This window comes from Pinus tabuliformis, chromosome 4_1, assembly GCF_031772625.1.
Source record: "Pinus tabuliformis cultivar Carrire ecotype Pingquan chromosome 4_1, CPIR1, whole genome shotgun sequence".
NCBI lineage: Eukaryota > Viridiplantae > Streptophyta > Pinopsida > Pinales > Pinaceae > Pinus > Pinus tabuliformis.
In genome coordinates this window covers 167,263,262-167,284,618 of record NC_142303.1, presented here as the reverse complement: position 1 = coordinate 167,284,618, position 21,357 = coordinate 167,263,262, and the positions used below count along the sequence as shown (strand labels likewise).

The 21,357-nt window shown below is 35.1% G+C and overlaps 1 protein-coding gene across 1 annotated transcript; it reads left to right on the top strand.

Annotated features, from left to right (window-relative positions):
* Positions 1-15,235: 15,235 nt before the first annotated feature.
* Positions 15,236-17,425, top strand: LOC149174705 (uncharacterized). The gene has a single exon (XM_089420936.1). The coding sequence runs from the start codon at positions 15,236-15,238 to the stop codon at positions 17,423-17,425; it is 2,190 nt and encodes a 729-aa protein (XP_089277062.1).
* The last annotated feature ends 3,932 nt before the right edge of the window (positions 17,426-21,357 follow it).

The following is a 21,357-nucleotide window of genomic DNA, read 5'->3' as shown; positions in this document are numbered from 1 at the left end:
TAAAGCCAATCCAACTTAAACTAAGCCCAACTTGCTTAAAATAATATATTGTTTTTCCGTTCACATTAAAACAAACCCCATCTTGCAAAAGTTGCTTAGAAGTTACTTCTACATCCACGCACGCCTGCCCAGACAACTTGATCCATGACAACATGACTTTTCCACGATAGTTAAAGCATTAAAGATATGACAGATCAAGATTACAGCAAAATGACCATTTTTAAAAGCTGATTAAAGCAGTTAGTTTAACCCTTGAAGGATTATCTAATCCAAGCTCAATGCACTTGGTAATTCTGCACCTTAAACTCAAGTTCAATGAAATTAATTGGAACCTGTTACTCTTTATTGTCTGCAACAGTTTTGCTCCTATACCTACTCAAATCAACTCTGAGAGTTCAGAATAGTCACCATACAGTTTTCAGAGATTTTGAAATCTGAATTAGACCCCCATAACATGAATCCTTCAGCATATTTTCTTAAAATGGCAAGCGTTACTCTTTGAATTGGAAAAACCCAAATTCAATAAACCCAACTACTCTAGTCACATTTACAGTAGCTAGAGACAATTACACCACGACATCATACAATGCAATCTCACCAAACACATTAACTGTTACACCAAATCCGTATTCAATCATTGATATGACACAATACCAGAACATTCAACGCATTGATATGACAAAATACCAGAATATACAAAGGAGTCATTCGGAAGAAAAAGAAAAGATTAATTAACAATCAACCCAGCGCTCCTTGATAATGTAAAAATCCATAAAGAAGAAAGTTGATTCTCTGAATTAGAAATTCGTATACCATGATTCTTAAAAAAAAAAATGCACTTGTGACAGAGATGATTAAAAATGCTTGAGACCTTCAACCTTCTGAGCAATCCAAATTTAGCAGATCTAACTTCAGTAGGAAAGCCTCGAGATATCACTAGCCACATGAAGGAGTGATTCCAATTTAATTTATTTATACAAATCACATATTGTAGTTTTGTAAGTATTGTAGGATGTGTGAAACTTGTCAGGTATCGAGTAAACCCTAATTTATCATTAAAGACATTTTGAGTGAACTCTTTAAGTATAAAAACAACATTTTGAGTGAACTTTTTAAGTTTAAAATGTTTTTAAGTAAACACTCCACTCATTATCAAAGATATTTTGAATAGATACTCAATAAATCATTTACTTTTCACTCATAAAAAAACTGAACTCATTTGAATCAACCTTCCACTCATCATGAAAGAGGTTTTGAGTGAACCCTTAGCTCGTCATAAAGGAGATAGACATTTTGAGTGAACCCTCCACTTACTTGACATACACTTAATTGACATTGTTAGTGAACCCTAATCAAGAACAGATCTCATAATCAAGAACAATAAAAAAAAGATAGAAAAAAAAATAAAAACAAAAGGAGAAGGGAACCCATTTTTAGTCGACCTTCCACTCATCATGAAAGAGGTTTTGAGGGAAGCCTCCACTCATCATATAATCAAGAACAACAAGAAAACAGATGAAGCCTCCACTCATCATATAATCAAGAACAACAAGAAAACAGATGAAAGCCAAAGGAGAAGGGAACCCATTTTGAGTAACCCTTCCACTCATCATGAAAGAGGTTTTGAGTGAACCCTCCACTCATCGACAACATTTTGAATGAACCATCCAATTAAGTGACTTGACACTTAATTAGCGTTCCTAGTGATCCCTAATCAAGAACAGATCTCATAATCAAGAACAACAGAAGAACCATCAAGAACAGATCTCATAATCAAGAACAATAGAAGAACCCATGTAAGCCAAAGGAGAGGGAGATAACTTCTGGCCCTTTTTTTTTCCAGCTACGAATGCCTAAGGAGAGGGAGAGGGATTTTAAACTGTGAAAGCCCAAGGAGAGGGAGATAACTTCTGAGCTCTCCATATCAATTTTTGTAAATTATCGAAAGTATTCACTTAATTGCACACAATTTTGCGAACAACATTCTGTAAATGAACGGCATCGAGAACACCATTCTGTAAATGAAAGAAAAGGAAAGTAATGTAAAGATTACTGCAACTTGTAAATCAAATTCCACAACCTTAGCTGCATTTATGCAGATCAGGAGATAATACAGAGATTATTGCAATGTGCATTGTATTTGGAAACAAATTAGGCTATAAATTCCGCCAAATATAAGATAAAAGAGATGGACATTTTCCCATCGATGATTCATACATTCATTCAATTATTCTGTTCCAGCTGCTTCAGAAATGGCAGACCTGACAATGTCCAGATCAATCAACCAACAGCGGTCAAAATGAAAGCTTGAACTGAGATTAACCCATCTGATGCTGATTCCCTCAACGACATTAACTGTGTACAATGCTTGAAGTGAGGAAACAAAATCAGAGGCCCAGAATTAGTATCAATGGCGAGACGAGGAAGAAAAGGGCGGATCCGTGGTTAATCAGAGGAGCTGAGCGCGAAAGCGTGTAGTAAGGATAGTAGGGGTACTGTGAACCAGGGCTGACCGGAGGAGGTGGTGCGTAGGGGTAAGCGTAGGTGCCGGGAGGCGGAGGGCACGCGCTCACGACACCAACTGGCGGTGGTGGCGATGGCGGAGGAGGCGATGCAGGTACCACAGGGGTACATGGATTCTCGCATGTATCACAGGCCGTGCATATCACATTGGGAGGAGGAGGAGGCGAGTTGTAGACAATCTGCCCATTATTCAGGCCTGCGTGATTCGCCAGCAGCGAAAACACCAACAGGGTTAACGCCATGAGAAGCCTTTCCATGGCCATGATTGAACAAAAGGACTACAGAACTGATTACCCTGGCAATCTCTGGACTCTGAACCAGAAAAGATCGCCTCGCCTGGCTATTCAGACAAGAAGAGGAGCTCAAATTGGAATAGATAAATCACCGTAGAGCTTTAGGACACACTCAGAAATATATAAATGGAGGGCTTCAGCTTCTGGAAGATGTTAAATGAATTGAAAAATGTAGGATGGTCGCCTCTATTGACCGCAGGGGACGCGAATATCGATGCACGGGCGTAATTTTACCCGTTAGAAACGACACCTATAAAGGCTGTGCGCCTGCATGGGCATGTGATAATGGGAACGAGAAGTCGTGGGCAGGCCGCCATCTCACGTTCTCATGTTGAAAATCCCGGTGATTCTTACACCAGTCGTCGCAATCCGTCGACACCAGTCACCGATTGATTGAAATTCTCGGAATGCAGCAAGAAATAGCGTATGCTAATGAGGCCTAAACTTTTTATAAATTTCTATGGAAGTTTTTGGAAATCGGGGTTACTAATGTGAAGTTTCAAGATAGATAAATTTTGGGTGTCTGGGTGTCTTAAATTTACTTCACAAGATAGATAAATTTTGGGTGTCTTAAATTTTTTTGATTGGGTTGAATTATGGAGGTTTTAATAATTATTATTTTATAAAATTTAATAGAAGTTTTTGTAAATCTAAATTAAAATTGTGAAATTTCAAGATGCCGTAAAAATTTTTGTTTTTAGTGTGATTTTTTTGGTATTTTGGTGTCTGAATTTGGTAGAAAAATTTAAAATGAAATCCTCATTTGTGATATTTAAATTGGGTTTTTGATTATATATATAGATTCAACATCCTCAAAAATCTCCTAAGACACTTCGATTGTGTTGTGCAAGAGTTACCTATCAAACTTATGATTTCAAAATAAATTCTTACGGGATTTTAGAAAAATTTGACTAAAAAACCCACCAAAAAAATTCCAAAAAAATCAAGGTAAAAACCACTAAAAACAAAATCAAATTCCAACGATTTTTACCTTTCCGGCCAAATTGACCCCCGGTACACAAAACCGAAATAATTTACTTAACGACAATCGCTTCGATCCCGAAAAATTAATCAGCAAAATTAGCTCTCCATCGTCTTTTTCGATTTGGTAGTTTCAGTTGATGTCATCATTTGCTGCACTGAGCTGTCACGTCAATTCTTTTAATAATTTCCGGGTTCCGTCTCCGTTACCTCACGTAAATATGAAACTTCCGTGATGCACAATTCCAGCTGCCATTAGACGACAGAAAGACAGGCGGGCCGGTTGGGACCCACTCTGACACATGGTTTGGTAAAGTTGCATTATTCCTGGGCTGCCGTACACACGCGTAAGGTGAAACATTTCACACGTTCAAGTTGACTGTCATCGTCTGCAGCTTCCTTTTTTAACCAGTCAAAAATTAACTTTCGGGGAAAAGTTAAATTAATGATACGTTGCGTGTGGTTTATACTTTTCTCATACGGGTCAAAAATTACCTTTGCAGAAAAAATAAAAATAAATAAATAAAATGTTGCGTGTGGTTGATCTTTTCTTAATTGGTCCAAAATTAATTTCGGAATTGAAAATTCCTTTCAAAAAGATTTGATATAAATACTCCGCTTCTTCCCTCATACCGCAATAATATATTGCGATGTGGAATTATTGGGAAGACGGTGAGCAAGTGGCTCCAGTGAAAAAGCTAGACGATCTACGGATGCTGGAGCGATTCTCAAAGGACTTTGGAATGTTGAGTCTAGTGTTTATATCTTACCATTCTTAAGGTCAAAGTTATTTTTAGGTTTTCATTTTTAATCTGGGGTGAATGGATAATATTTGAGATAAGATGAAATTTTCTAGTATTATTATAATATTAAGAGTATATTTTATAAATAAAATATTGTAATAATTTATAATTGAGTAGATTTAATAAATTAAATATGGCAATAATTTATTATTAATTATATTTTAAAAAATATTATAAAATTATATTTACGAGAAAAATAATATAGTAAAAAAATGCAATTTAAAAGTGGTTTGGAATGTGTAAAGTTTATATTTTACATTTTTAAAGTCAAAGTTATTTTTAACTAATTTTTACTTGTAAGTTATGTTTTTTAATTTTCACTAAAGTTAAATATAATAATAATTTATTTCAAGTCATTTTTAACTAATTTTAGTTGTAGGTTTGTTTTTTTTCTTTAAATATAATAATAACTTAGTAAGAATAAATTATAATTTAACAAAATCAAAATATAACTAGTTTGTTTTACGGATTAATCACATGCTATAGAATTGAACATGTTATAGAATTGGTGGACCTTTCGAACCAACTAATGTGATTCATCCTCAGGATAAAAGTGTGAGATCTAACGAAATCAAAATATGTTAAATAATTTAACTTATAACTTAAATTAAATACGAGTTGTATATAGTGAGATTTTTTGGAAGCTTTTCCCGTGGCATTTTCTAGTCTAATTTCTCTAAATTCTGAGAGGTTTTTATTGAAATCACAAGCTTGATGGGTAAGCCCTGCACAATAGAAGTGCCCTGAAATTTCTCAGGGTACTAATCCCTATATATAAATAACACAAATCAGATTTCACCTCAAATTTTTTTACCAAATTCCAACTCTGAAAAAACCAAAAATTCACACTAAAAACAACTCCAATTAAATATAATAATAACTTATACTTTAATAAAATAACTTATAATTTATTTATTTTTAAAAACAAACCAACCCCACCACGAAAATGAATGTAGAACTCCCAAAATTGTTTGGAATGGATAAGGTTTATATCTTACTCTGGTTCAAGTCGAAGTTATTTTTTACTAATCAATTGGTCTACGTGTCAAAGTTATCGTCTTTATATTTTTGCATTACGTGTCAAAGTTATCTCGGACCTGTCGTACTGTAACGTGGTAAAGTTATCGTTTTTATATTTTTCCATTACGTGTCAAAGTTATCTCGGACCTGTCGTAGTATAACGTGGTAGGGACACCCCCAAGTTTGGCTCTTCCACCAAGTGGCTTTAGCAAGGGCGGCTGTACTGGATGAATGCGCATAAAAAAGTTAACTTGGATGCGTTCTATTATGATCAAAGTTTTGGATGTTATAAACATATCAATTCAATTGGATCATATTTGGGGAATTTGTGGGTGGTTAGAGGCATGTTTAAATTTGCCCTTTTTTAATATTTTATTGAATAAAAACTTTAACTTATATAAAAATAGTAATACATTTTATATTATACGAATCTTATATAAAATTTCACTAGAACAATAAAACATTTATTTCGTTGCGTTTAAGTGTTCTTACTGCAAAGCATGTAGTAGCATTGTTTCACACTCACCCTCTTTCCTCACTCGTCCCATTCTCATGCCCACCCTATTACGCTTCCCAACCTTCATCTAAGGTGTTTATCTAATTCAATCTTATTAAGCATTAGTATTAAAAGAAATGGAAAGAAACTTAATCATCAACTTTGTGGTGTTTAAAATATTCAAAATTATGTTATGCATGTTATGATTATGCTAATAAATAAATAAAATCAATATGTTTCATAAAATATGATTGTTATAAGTAAAATATGAGACTTTTGTGTTATAAATATAAATAATAAATAAATAACATCTATTTTTTTAATATCTGAGATAGGAATGAGATAGGAATTGTTTTGTTTTTCATATGTAAATTTAATTAAAAAAAATTATATTTTTTTGTAATGTCTTTGAACTTCTTGCTAATAAATATCTCTTCATTATACTCTTTCATATTAATACAATTAATATGTAATAAGTTTAAAATATTTATATATATATTAATACTTTTTAAAATTAATTAATGCAAATATTTTATGGTGTAGTCTAACTTATATACGAAATAGTTTTTTTCACCAGAATTCACCAAAATCTGGCAATGCAATTGCAAGATTTTTTGTTATTTAAAATGCATTTTTGAATTTCACCGGAATTCACCAAAATCTGGCAATGCAATTGCAAGATTTTTTATTATTTAAAATGCATTTCTGGCAATGCAATTGCAAGATTTTTTATTATTTAAAATGCATTTTTGAATGCATCAGCTCCCTGAAAAAACCTAAGGAACTCAAATTATGCAGATTAAACAATTTAAACTCAAGTTTTTAAAAATCTTCATTGGATTTTGATTAAAATTAACGAGAAAAGATGTCGTGAAAAAGGCCATTTCGTCTATAAGTTAGACTACACCATATTTTATACAAACATGACATCATTTAAATATTGTAATACAAAGTAAAATATAGCAATAAAATTTAATATATATATATATATATATATATATATATATATATATATATATATATTTTTTTGTAAGCTTCGGTAGGACCCTCTCATTTTCTAGTTTTTCTAGTTTTTACATGTACTTTATTCACCCCATTTCCAGGGAGGGTAGCACAAAATCGAACCCAAGATCTCTGGTTGGTGAGTCTTCATTTCCATGGCCATTGCCACTTGAGCTATCCCATGCAGACAAATTTAATAATTAAATTTTTCCAAGAACATTTGCCTATATATACAAACTTCACCATTTGGTTATGCACACGACACGCCTATGCTAGGGTTAAGGAGAACTAGTTCTTTTGATTATCCATCATCCACACATAGTGGCCCAATATTGAGGTTTGTAATTTCAACATCAACTGTAATCCACTAACTCTCTTTCTCATCAACCTGTACAACCCAAGGGATGGATTCCCCTTTTCTACCACATAATCCATTGAGTTATCCCACTTGTCTCTAGGGCTCCAACACAAGGTCACGAGGAAAGCTCTCAATTAGAGACTCTAGGAATTCTCAATTATTCCAAGAGTGCTCACGACAATCTTCTCAAGGCTCTTGAGCAATTTCCTTGATACAAAACTCACTTGTAAGCACACAACCTACATTTCTAGCCTAAATCACACTTCCAACCATGCCAACCTAGTTCTAAGCACAAAACTAGGCCCTCTCATGGATTTTCTCATATATAATATGGCTAGTGCTCTTTCTCAACACCCAACTCTCTTATGTTGTCCATAATTTCACTTCTAAAACCAATCCATCTTCCTACTAAAATTTCCTTTCTCCCTCATGCATTCTTTGAGACCCTCACAAATTTTAAGAGGGTTGTACTTTGTGCACATTGTCATAAATTGGTGAGATGAGCTTCCCCAAAAATCACTCTTACATGCATTAAATATGGTTTTGATCATTCAAGTGAGGCAAATGTTAATAATATAATGGCTTGGATTATTATGCATGTGGAACCCATTAAACCCTATTTTAGCTCACTCTCTTATGGAATCATATCCCCCCAACATTATCATCCCTGTCATATTGTAGCTAGTGATTTATTCTTATTATAATTTTCAATGTAAAATACACAAAGCTCAACCCTTAGCCATATCAATCAATACAATCTCTCTAGGCCACAACATACTACCTTACTAGCCTAAATCACATATGTGCAATTACATCATAATTTTTAAAATTGGGATTTAAATTTTAAGCAATGATGTTCTTATATCCCAAATTATTATCAATGCATTATCAAAGTTCCTTTGAAAAATAAAAAAGTGTCCTAATTAGGAGAGGAGGAAGAGAGGATGTCACTTACACTACATAGTTAAAATAGTCTTAAATATACTACACCTATCATTCATCATTTATGTCAAGTCTAGACATGTGGACAAAAAAAGTTTTCCTTTTTGTTATAGGATCATTCAGCACTCTTGTAGACCTGATGCTCTTTGATGGCCCTGGGCAGTCCCTTTACCCTTGCAAACTTGAGTTTATATTTAAAATGTATATTTCAAATTCCATACGTGACTCTGCCCACACACAAGCGCATCCATACATGGGTCCCATAACACTATACCCGCATATACATCTTTAAATTTGAAAAAATAAAATAAAATACCATTTTTCGAGCAGGGTTTATGGATATTACCGAGAGCCCACCTATAGGAGCATATGGGTTAACTGAAATAACCAATTTGAGGTGGTATATATACACCCCTTGGGTAGGTCTAATGGATAAGAGAAGAGAGATATCAGCATTATACTCGATTTCCCCTAGATCAAGTATGCTTTTCTCGTACCTCCTGCACTTCCAGTCTCTATGAAACCCCAATTTTCTTTACAGGGATGCTCAGTCTCCTTATCTAGCATCTTCTTGCATTTATTAGAGAGGTTGTCTTCGTGGCTCGGGCTGAACAGATCCAGAGGAAGGCTTCGTTAGTGCCTTTGGCTTGGATCAGGTTGTATCTATCCTGTACTTACTATTATTCATCAATAAATAAGCTCATGTCTTGTTCCCGATATATGTTTTCATCTTATGAATGATAGTCTAAATTGTTATTTATGATGATCTAACATATTCTTATGCATGTACTTTGAATTATATATTCTATCTATGCTTTTTTTGATTGATTTGCAGGTCTGCACATCTTGGAGGAAGCAAAGGGTTTGGACCCTACAGGAACATCTTCAAACGTAGGACCCCCAAGTACGTTCCTAAGTCCAACTTTAATAATTCAAATGTTTGACATGTTGAATTGAGTGTTCTTTGTTGATTGATCTATTTCGCTTTGTTGAGGATTTCAAGCCTTGGGGATTATTTCCGCCAACACTTTCCATTATTGCATCAACCTAAAACTACACATGAGTGATGGATTCTTTGTATGTGTTTTATTGAAACATGTAAAACAATGGGTGGGATCCCTCTTTTTTGTTGGTGTTTATCCAACTAAGATACATAATAATCATGTTTAAATTCTTGCACTACAACAAACCCATGACGATTTTCTCACAATGGGGAGAGATACATTCTTGATTAAGAGACATCCTAAACCAAAGAAAACAACTTGATGACCCATAGTATCAAGTTCATGATGATGAATTTTTTAGTGTTCAATGTCACGTAGAAAAGAATGAGGTGGATGTGTTTTTATTAAATTAGGAACTATTCACTCTAAGCATAATGACGGGATGACAAGTGGAGGGATTTATTAGGCATGTGCATAACAACATCCTTGCAATTGATTCTACCTTTTGCACAAATCAATACAAGGTATTCTAGTTTCTATTTGCCTTATTTGTCATGATGACATTATTTTAGGTAGTAAGAATTCATGAAAATATTGTTTATAACAAACTTGTATACTAGGTTGACATTATCACTCTTAGGAAGGGATTTTCTTTCTTAAGCCAACAATATGAAAGAAATAAGTAGGCCAATGCATATATCCCTTATTATATGAATTTGTGAAATGCATAATTATAAGGGTCATTATTTGTATGTTTGTATCCTTATTCAAGGGATTTTATTTACCATGCATGAATTTTATTATGTACAATGAATTCATGAACCATTTGTTTCTAGTGACCTACTATTACTAAGCAAGTGTTATTACCATGTAATTTGAACTCATGAAACGCTTGTCTAGGGTGTCATTGTTCTAAAATATCTATTCATGGAATGGTTGCCTCTAGTGGCCTCATTGATCACACTATTGTATATTTATGTATGTAAGTATGATATCCTTTATTCACCATTACAACTTTTGACACACAATATCAAAATGGTGATCCTATATGTCGAATCATATCAAAAATTGTAATGCACAAAACAATTATGACATGGTTGCAAGCATTTTTCCAACATGTTTGACTTCCTATTACACATGGAAACCTTCATCCATTTTCAAGGATGATGACCTCACGTAGATCTAGGTGATAGGTGTGTAAATCTCTTAATTCCAATTTCCTTCATTTTGTTGAGTATTTATTTAATAGTTGATTGTTCGCTAAATATTGTTCATCCAAATTCATCCACATTAATGTGTTTGGATATTTCATAGTTCCTTGCATTTGGCACATGTATCATTATTGGTTGAAAAAACTGACCAAGTATGTTTGTGATAGTAAAAGAGAGATAGAATTGTCAAAGTATCTAGGAAACATCATCTATTATTGTCAATTGAGGCTACCACAAACAAATTGATAGGGTGATAGGTGTGTAAATCTCTTAATTCCAATTTCCTTCATTTTGTTGAGTATTTATTTAATTGTTGATTGTTCACTAAATATTGTTCATCCAAATTCATCCACATTAATGTGTTTGGATATTTCATAATTCCTTGCATTTGGCACATGTATCATTATTGGTTGAAAAAACTGACCAAGTATGTTTGTGATAGCAAAAGAGAGATAGAATTGTCAAAGTATCTGGGAAACATCATCTATTATTGTCAATTGAGGCTACCACAAACAAATTGATAGGGTTCTATTGAAAATTTTTTCATCAACATATTCAAAATCAATGGGATCTACAACTATATATATAGATATATAGATATATCACTGTGATATGTTATTACTTTCATTTTTAACAATGTTATACTAAATTTTTCATAATGATAAATGGTTATTGTTAATGATTTAGCTAATGTTATTTCTAAATGTGTCATAATTATAACTTGTTATTGTTGGTGATTTGGTTAGCGTTACCTATTATGTTGATATGTCATGTGGAGTCTTGCAAGTATGCGGGTCAAATAATCCATGGATTTTCAACATTTAATTTAGGAATGATCCAAATGGAAAACGAAATCAACCCATGGTATTTCCCCATGGTATTGTGACATCCACCCATGGTATTCAAAGACAACATTGTGGTGGAAAATGTGTCTTTTTACAAAATGTGTCTTGTTACTTGTAGTATTTTTCAGTTACAATACCATGGGTCAATTCCATCGGTGAATGAATACCATGGGTGGATGTCACAATACCATGGGAAAATACCATGGGTGAATGAATACCATAGGTGGATGTCACAATACCATGGGAAAATACCATGGGTGAATGAATACCATGGGTGGAGGTCACTTACAATACCATGGGTGGATACCACTTAAAATACCATGGGTAAATTCCATGGGTGGATAAATACCATGGGTTGATTCCATTTTCCATTCAGATCTTCGTTTTTCATGGTTATGGGTCATCCACAAACACACACTTCTTCGAAGTCCATTTGCTAGGTCGCACACTATCAGTATCATAGTTGGTCACAAGCATTACAAGGTATCTCTATCCTCGTAACTTCGTTCATCATGGTTATGGGTCATCCACAAACTCACACTTCATCGAAGTCCATTTTCTAGGCTGCACACTGTCAATATCATAGTTAGTCACAAGCATTACAGGGCATCTCTATCCTCGGATCTTCGTTCATCATGGTTATGGGTTAACCACATAAAATCCTTCTCTTCAGTGGCTCTTCATATTCAACAAAGGCTTCACAAGAGGGAACTTCATGCAATGGGAACCATTGCTTCTTAATGAGGGAGGAATTATCTGAATGGAAAATGGAATCAACCCATGGTATTCATCCACCCATGGAATTTACCCATGGTATTGTAAGTGGCATCCACCCACGGTATTGTAAGTGACATCTACCCATGGTATTCATTCACCCATGGTATTTATCCATGGTATTGTAACATCCACCCATGGTATTCATTCACCTATGGAATTGACCCGTGGTATTGTAACTAAAAAATACTATAAGTAACAAGACACATTTTGTAAAAGGACATATTGTCCACCACAATGTAGTCTTTACTGTTATTATATGTTTTAATAAAAAGTTTCTTTGTGGTTTTGTTTATTGGGCATTCTCCTCTTTTTCTTCTGGCATTTTAATTTTTCAGATCTTGGGGGTCTCCCCCTAAGATCTAGATCAAGGAAACAAATCCTTTCATTGAGTCATCCATAATCATATCAAACAATAGTTCCTTAGAGAGGTGTGTGTTCAATGCCAATTCCATGCTTCTATGTATTGATAATATATGTAAAAATAAATAAAAGCAATTATATATTAAATTTAATTTAATGTTATCAATGTTATGTTAGGTTTATAATACATCTTCTCGTAGAATGTATTGGCTTGTTAGAATCTTACAATGCAAGTACACTCCAATTGGTTTATTGTGTTAATGAAAGAAAATAGTTTGCTCAAAATTTTATAGCATACCACGTATGCAACACATCATTGTAGAGTGCACTTAACATCCTAGACATATATGCCCGGTATGATGCTATCAACTCTAATATTATAAACATCAAGTCACAATTTATATAACTAGATATGTTCTACACTATGTGAAATCTTAGATTGGAGATGGCAATTTGCAACTACCCAAATGCAAGGAGGGTAAATTTGTGCAAAAACATTGCAAAGGAATAAATGTGCATCAAGGGAGCATCCCCTTTTATTCCACCTAGTTTCCCACTCATGGATCCTCTGATGGGTGCAACATTATTTCCAATCTTCACTAAATTGCAGACATTATTACCACCATTATCAATGGCATTACTACTTAATTGCAATGATTTTGAATATGATTAGGTCACCACATTGGTTGGTGAATATGATGAAGAGGAAAACCATAATCTCATAGGTGAACATACTAAGCGGTGGGTGATAATATAATTCTAAGGCTATAGATCACTATATTCTTGTGAAATGGAAAAAATAAAGTGTTTAGATTAGAAGTAGCCAGGTGCAAAACAACAACGAAGTGTTTGGGGGAATTTTCAACTTGTTGATTTCAATCTTTAAGGAATATGGAAAGGGATAATGCAAGCATTGGTGATTCTCACAAGCACCTAAGGAGCTAATTATTGAAACACATTCTAAAAGGTCTAGCCAAAAGTAGGTACATGAACATCTTTGATTTCCTCAATTGGCATACCTACTGCAACAAAGAATTATATAAGATGTGCCACTTGATGTAAGAAATCCAATCATATACTAGATCTCAAAATAGATCACCAATGACATCCTAGAGATTGCATTTTCCCTCTTGGACAAACAAACTAATAATGTCAACATTCACTCCTTGAAGAGTGCATGTACAATGAAATCTAATTAAAAAATGAATCATTTGTTGATAACAAATTTGAAAATAATCGTTTCCATCTTTTAAAGTAACTTCTCATTGACTTATCATTCCAAAAACAATATTGTATCTCAAAGAGGAGTATTTTAATATTGGAGATATCAGGATCTATTCCATGTAGTACAATGGTATAGTTACACAATGTCTATAGCCATTTACTATCAAATTTCTTTATTTATAAAGCATACAACATAACCATTGAAAAAAACAAATTATAACTTGAACTAACAAGCCTAACATAAAAGCAAATAAAAACTAATATACCGAATGAAAGAATATGATTTATTGATAACAAATCTAAAAATAATTATATTCATTTTTACAGTAACTTGTTCATTGTTATTAAGTGGGCAAGGGATAAATTGGATCGTGAAATAGCACAGCTCTCCCATATTGAAGCGGACTTATGTTCACTCACCGATGACAGAGGACAGGGCTTCATGACAGCTGCGGACAAATGTAGGCTTATTGACCTTGAGAATCAAAAAGCCAAGATTCTCAAAGAGAGAGAGGAATCCATTAGATTAAGGAGCCGAGCTTTATGGATTCAAGCTGGGGATGACAACACAAAGTTTTTCCATAATTTTGCAAAGTGCAGGAAGGTATCTAATACTATCTGGAAGCTCCCTACCCCGGATGGAGAAATCGCGGACAACTTCAATAAGCTCGCTCACCTGGGCATCTCTCATTTTAGGAACCTCTACAAGAGTCCACGAGAAGAAAACTTACTTGATATTATTAATGTGGCTAACCACTTCCCGAGATTTGTGGAGGAAGAAGATGTGGAGACCTTAACGGACCCGGTCACTGCTGAGGAACTGGAAGGAGTTCTGAAATGGTTCAAAAAAGACAAAAGCCCAAGGCCGGACGGATGGACCATTGAATTCTACACAGCTTTCTTCGATGTTTTGGGTCAGGACTTACTACAGGTGGTTGAAGAAAGCCGGACTTCTGGATCATTATATCATGCCATCAAGTCTACTTTCATCGCTCTCATCCCCAAATCTGACTCCCCAGCATCCTTTGATGACTACAGACCCATCTCTTTGTGTAACTGCATCTATAAAATCATCTCGAAGACCATTGCAAATCGTCTTAGACCTATCCTCTCCCGTTCCATTGCCCTGCAGCAATTTGCTTTTCTCGAATCTAGACAGATCCATGAGGCCATTGGACTCGCTTAAGAAGCCCTCCATTCCATCTGGTCGAAGAACTTAAAAGCCATCCTCCTCAAAATCGATCTGTCTAAAGCTTTTGACCATGTCAGCTGGCTCTATCTCAAAATGATCCTCATTCATCTGGGTTTCCCTCATGCATACATTTCTTGGATCATGGCCTGCATTACCACACCATCTTTCAGTATTCTTATCAATGGTTCGGCTACAAATTTTTTTCATTCGGAGAGGGGTCTGAGGCAGGGGTGTCCGCTATCGCCCCTCCTCTTCCTGTTGGTCATGGAAGGTCTCAGCCGCCTCATGGAAGCGGCCAAGCGATCTGGAGACATTGGGGGCCTCCGCATAACTGACCTTTGCTATCTCACTCATCTACTCTTTGTGGATGATGTTCTTATACTTCTCAATGGCAGTGTTCGTGACACTCGAACTTTCTCAAAGATCCTACAACTTTTTTCCTCTGCCATGGGTATGATGCCAAACCAGATGAAATCAACCATTACCTGTGCACGCACATCTGTACAGGAGACCCAGACTGGCTTACAAGCATTCCCTTACTCGGTCCACCCCCTGGATAGAGGTCTCAAATATTTGGGGTTCAATCTGAAACCTACTTGCCAAAGGATTGCTGACTGGGTCTGGTTGGTTGCCAAATTGGAAAAAAGACTCACAGGATGGAGCTTCAGATATCTCTCCAGGGCTGGTAGACTGGTGCTCATAAAGTCTGTATTAGAAGCCACCCCGGTGTTCTGGATGGCCCTAGCCTGGATTCCTAGAAACATCCTGGGGCGGCTACAGCAGTTATGCATCCGATACCTCTGGAATGGGAGTCAGGATAAAAGAGTATTTGCATGGATCGGATGGAAGAAAATCTCATTGCCCAAAAAGTGGGGTGGATGGGGACTAAAGGAACTACCTGAATTTGCAAAAGCACTGGCCGCCAAGATGGGGTGGACTCTGCTTACTTGTCAAAATCTCTGGACACAGGTAGTCTATTATAAATACATTTGGCCTCATAATATTTTGGATTGGGCCCGTTTCCCTACTTGGTCAACAATGGGATGCTCATCGGTTTGGAAGGCTTTGATTCAATCCCTTCCTCTCATTCGGAACAATCTTGCTTGGCGCATTAATGATGGATTGACAGGCAGAATTGGTTTGGATCCTTGGATTAACTGTGGGGGTAGACATATCCTTAATCCAGATCTTATAATGCACCTACAGGCCCGGGATATCCGACATTTTGCACAGATCGCAGACCAACAGCGCACTGATATATTTTCCCAGGCTTGGAAATCCGCACAGCAATTGGATCTCCCTTTACAATGGCATCAGGAATGGGATCGCTATACTGAGGCATTATCTGAATCTCACATCCGTATAAAACAAGGACCGGATGAACTTATTTGGTGCATTGCTGATCATGGTATATATGCTCCAAAATTTGGATACACTGCTCTCATTTCTCACAGAATGCCTGAATCGTTACAGTCATGGTGGCAATCCATTTGGAAGCTCAAGGCTCCTCCCCGGTCCAAACTTTTCTTTTGGTGTGCACTCAACGGCAATGTACCCACAGGGGAACATCTTACCCGCAGAGCCATTTTTGGCCCATCATGGTGTATCTTCTGTAAAAATGCATCAGAGACTCAGGATCATATATTCCTCCTCTGCCCTGTCATCCTCAACCTATGGAACAACATATGTAATCTGTTGGGTATCGCTGTCAATTGGAAAGGGATCGATATTAGAAGTGCTTGGGATACTTGGTCTCACTGTCATTCGGGCACTAAATTACAAAACCTTCCACCTGTGGCTACTTGGCATATATGGCTTGCTCGAAATCGGGCTATATTTGAAGACCGATTGATATCGTGGAATCGGGTAGAGGCCACCATCATTGCAGCATATCATGAGTTACCAGACCCTCCACCCCCGAGACCGAGATCCATACAGCCCATGCCCAACTTTGATAGATCCATCCCGTGGGCATTTTTCGACGGAGCAGCAAATCAGGGTGGATGTGGCGGGGGTTTTGTACTGCACATAAATGAACACCATCGATACCTTGCAAAAATGGGCTTTGGCAATGGATCTAATAATTTCGCTGAGCTCTCTGCTGTCCACAATCTTCTACATTTTGCATTATCGCATCATCATACAAGAATCAATATATTTGGGGACTCATTGGTGGTTGTTAACTGGATTAACAATATCACTACTTGTCATACACACACTCTCAGCAATTTATTACATGATGCACTCATACTCAAAGTAGCATTTAACCATTGCACATGTTTACATATTTACAGAGAGCATAACAGCGAGGCTGACAAATTATCCAAAGAGGCCTCGTTACTTCCCCGAGGCGAGGGGATAATAGTGGAGCAGAATGGAGCAGAGGAGTATCAATTTTACCACAGGCCATTCATAGATCAAAGAGAACAAAGGGGCAACAGTCCCAACAGCTGATAGTCAATGGCGCTTTTGTTTTTTTATTAATAGAAATATATAGAACATGGATATTATGCTTATAAACAGAGTCCTCTTTCGGACAGCGGATAGAATGCACAGTCAGATGAATGTACACAGAACAATTTTGCTTATACCTACAGAACAACACCTTGGTGAGGTGAATTTTGTATGAACAATCCAGCAATGCCTTGGCATCTGCTTTATGTAATTTTCAAACATTAATGAAAGTTACTGATTTTTCCAGTGGAAAAAAAAACTTGTTCATTGTAACTAACATAACAAATAAAAATAAACTATAACTTGAAAAATAAACAACTATGATAAATAACAATAAAACAAACTAGAATAGTTTGAATTGTTTATGTACTACATACCAACAAAAAAACTTATAACTTAAACTAGCATAAAAAAAAAAAAAAAAAAAAAAACAAATAATAATGCTAGCATCATTATAGTTAATAATGCCAATGTCACTGTAGTCAATAACACCATCTTAACTAGTTATAGTTAACTAAGCCAATCACTTAGATCAATTGCTTATTTTGGAACTATAATTGCCACTCCTACATCCTTAGTCTTTGTATTTGATCCGTTGTGCTCTAGGTTATGCTTATATTGTTGCTTCTAGCTTTGTTACTGATAGATTAGGTAATATAACCTTAATAGTTCCTACTATAACACTTCTACCCTAACATATGGCTTTCCTGCCATCACAACAAGATATATCTTTGCCTTTGCTATTGATAGTTCTATCGATGCTACTAGTTATGTTACTAGGTGCATATTGTTGTAGTCTATGCTATTGATGTTAGGTATTGAACAATTAAGCAATAGAATAAACAACTTGTACTCTCGATATCACTTAAAGAATTGAATTTCATCTACTATTGATGGGTATATTGCTTAGTAGACAACTTCTACCTCTACCTTTGCTTATGTTACTAGCACTAGATAAGCATTTGCATCTTGAATACTAAGCTTAGATATTCTGCTTCAACTCAATAGTTAAAATTCTAGGTCAACTACTAACCTTTTGATAAGTATTATTGACTCTTCTAGAAAGAGTTCTTCAACAAATATAAGTGCAAATATCATGTTGGTCTGTTTATTCATTGAATCTTGAAATTTTTTCATGAATATAAGTGATCTCAATGTACTCTTCTTCTTAGGAGGAAATGAAATAAGAGCAATGTGTTTGGGTGGAATAACATCATCCATAATACAAGTCATGTCATCCTTCAAACCCCTTGTTCTTAAAGGCAACTAAAAATAAAATAAGAATATGCAAAAATTTTGATTTCTCAATTTTAGTATGACAGAAGAAATAGAAATGCATCAACTTCCTTTTTTATGAACTCAACATACATCATTTCTTGGAATACTAGATAATATACAAAATAAAATATTTATTAGAAATAAGAACCTTTAGTTGAAATAAATAAAGAAAATGATGGAAGTAACACAATATTGTGAAACCATTTACATCAAACGTAGATCTAAGCAAGCCTGGATGATTATTTTATAAACATGAAGCATAAGTTTAACATAACTACTATAACATAACTAACAAAAAAATGAACAAATCTATTACAAGGATGTCTAAATTCTATTTTATATACAAATAGTACAAATAGTAGTTATAAAATGATTGTTTGGAAGTCATGTAGAGGAGTCCATACCAAAAAACCTTCTCTTAGATGATCATAAGAAATAATAAAGGTATTATTCACAACTCCCATTCTCCCTACATGGAATTTAAATTTTGTATGCTTCTTGGGATACATGAATACAATCACGATAACTTGTTGAAGCTACTAAAAATAGCCGCATTGCAAGTTTATTCCCAGAGGCAGTGGTTTCCATTTCCATATCCTTGTACCACTTCACTTGCATGTCATCACCTACCTCCAACACATCTTGCAGTGTGATGTGCATTCTAGAGATTTTCTTTCTTTTGCTATGTGGAAAGTTGTGCTTAGAATGCACAAATATCTATCCTGGATCTAGTTTGTTGCCTCCTTTCCCCAACTCTACCTAGGTGACATCATAAGCAAAGGTAAGCTCATCATCAATTACCTATTCATGATAAAGGGTGTTAGAATAAAATAAGAGTAGCATATCAAAATAAATAAATAAACAACTATGGAAATTAAATGTAAATTTACATTTATCCACACCATCTCTACATATTGTTTGTATTGTTACCCAACATCATCTACTATCATGGATTCATGTTGTGCATGAAAATCATAAAAGTTATAACACTGACAATTTGAACTATAGAAACAAAATAACAATAGAGTAACTTGTAGAAATTCATAATGTTGTGTTGTAGCAAACAACAGCCCCTCATTATTTTTATTTAATAGAAATAATGGGGACCATTGAATTTCTAAATTTCCAAAACTTTTCTATGTAATTACTCTTTGTGCATAAGTAATCAATGCATTTTTTGTAAATATTGAAAGGCTAACTGTTAAGAGTGAATAAAAACTCCACTCTGAACCAAAGCTCTAACTTTTCCCCTCAAGACTTCAGTGCTAACAAATGTTAATGTTCAACTGGTACTTGCGTGTCAGTTAATCTGAAATATATCCTTGTCCTTCAAATTGTCGCTTGTCGGCAATGTGCACTTAAGGTTTCAACTATCATAAATCTCAGTGATTAAATAAATATAAATGTAAAATAATGGTTTTTTAATCTCTTTCATTTGACATAATATATGTTTGTCTATAGGGCTACCACCCGTCGAAAAATACATGCAAGTAATGAAAACCCTCTTTTCTCAAAGAAGTTTGATATATGGATATTACTTTACTTAACGTTGATCATGTTCACTAACACTTGTTGTAGATTATTCTCATTTGTTGGACCACCACCTGTCCACCACATTCGCTAATGTTTACTAAATACTCAAATTGGGTGATCCAATAAACATATATAGCACGAGATAGATTTCTCTTCATCACTAGATGGCTAAAATATCATCTATCATCTCACCACCCATAAAAAATGATACAATGTGTTAGTGTCTGTCAGTCCTGTTAGTCACCAGTGATCAAATATTCTCTTACAAAGTTTTTTGTTAGGGTCCTAGGTCAAAATTTTATATTTTAGTAGGTATTCAAATAAAAATTTGGTCACTGGTTAGGTCAATTAGGTTATTACTACTCCTTTCACCTCCATGGTCAATGGACATCATCATGGTCATGTCATTCATTGTTGAAAGAGTCCCATAGTCATCATGGTCATCATTCAGCTCATATTTCCATGTTGTGTCATCATTAGGTCATAGGGTTAAAATCATGAAAATTGGTCATTTCACCATCAAAATCATAATTACAGAAGGTTTCTTCATCAATTTCAGGTTCCAGACTATGATTTGCAAGTAAGTGGGTCATCTTATACCTTGTTTCACTTTAGTTCATGCTTGGAAGGATCTATTCCCTCTTCTAGGCTTTTGGTTGCATTTGCTTGGTTTCATAATCTCATTGATAAATTGCTGAGAAAATCCTTAATTTTAGAGCTCATTCACCTTCCCCCACCTGTTATACACCTTCCTGAACACTTCCCCTCATTCCTATACCTCAATTTCATCATTTTCCCACAAACCCTAGCCTAGACTACACTTTCCTATGCTAGGCTTGTCTTTTTCCCTTTTGGACCCCTTCCCCTCACTCATTCCCTAAAACTCCACCTCCCTACACTCCCTAATATTTATCCCTACTGCCCTAAATTTTCCCAATGATCTGAAAATGGGGCTCTTAGGCTTCTTGTCTAACTTATAAGAACCTCTCCCACTCCCAAAGCTTTAAGTATTCCAAAGTCTCATTGATTAACCAATGTGGAATTAATAAGTGCTTGATAATGTGGGTGTATGCTTGTACTTGTTTTAAACTGATTATATGCTTTAAAAATCTATTGTTTTC

Coding starts and splice junctions, on each gene's coding strand:
- LOC149174705 (XM_089420936.1), top strand. CDS start 15,236: ATGGAAGGTCTCAGCCGCCTCATGGAAGCGGCCAAGCGATCTGGAGAC.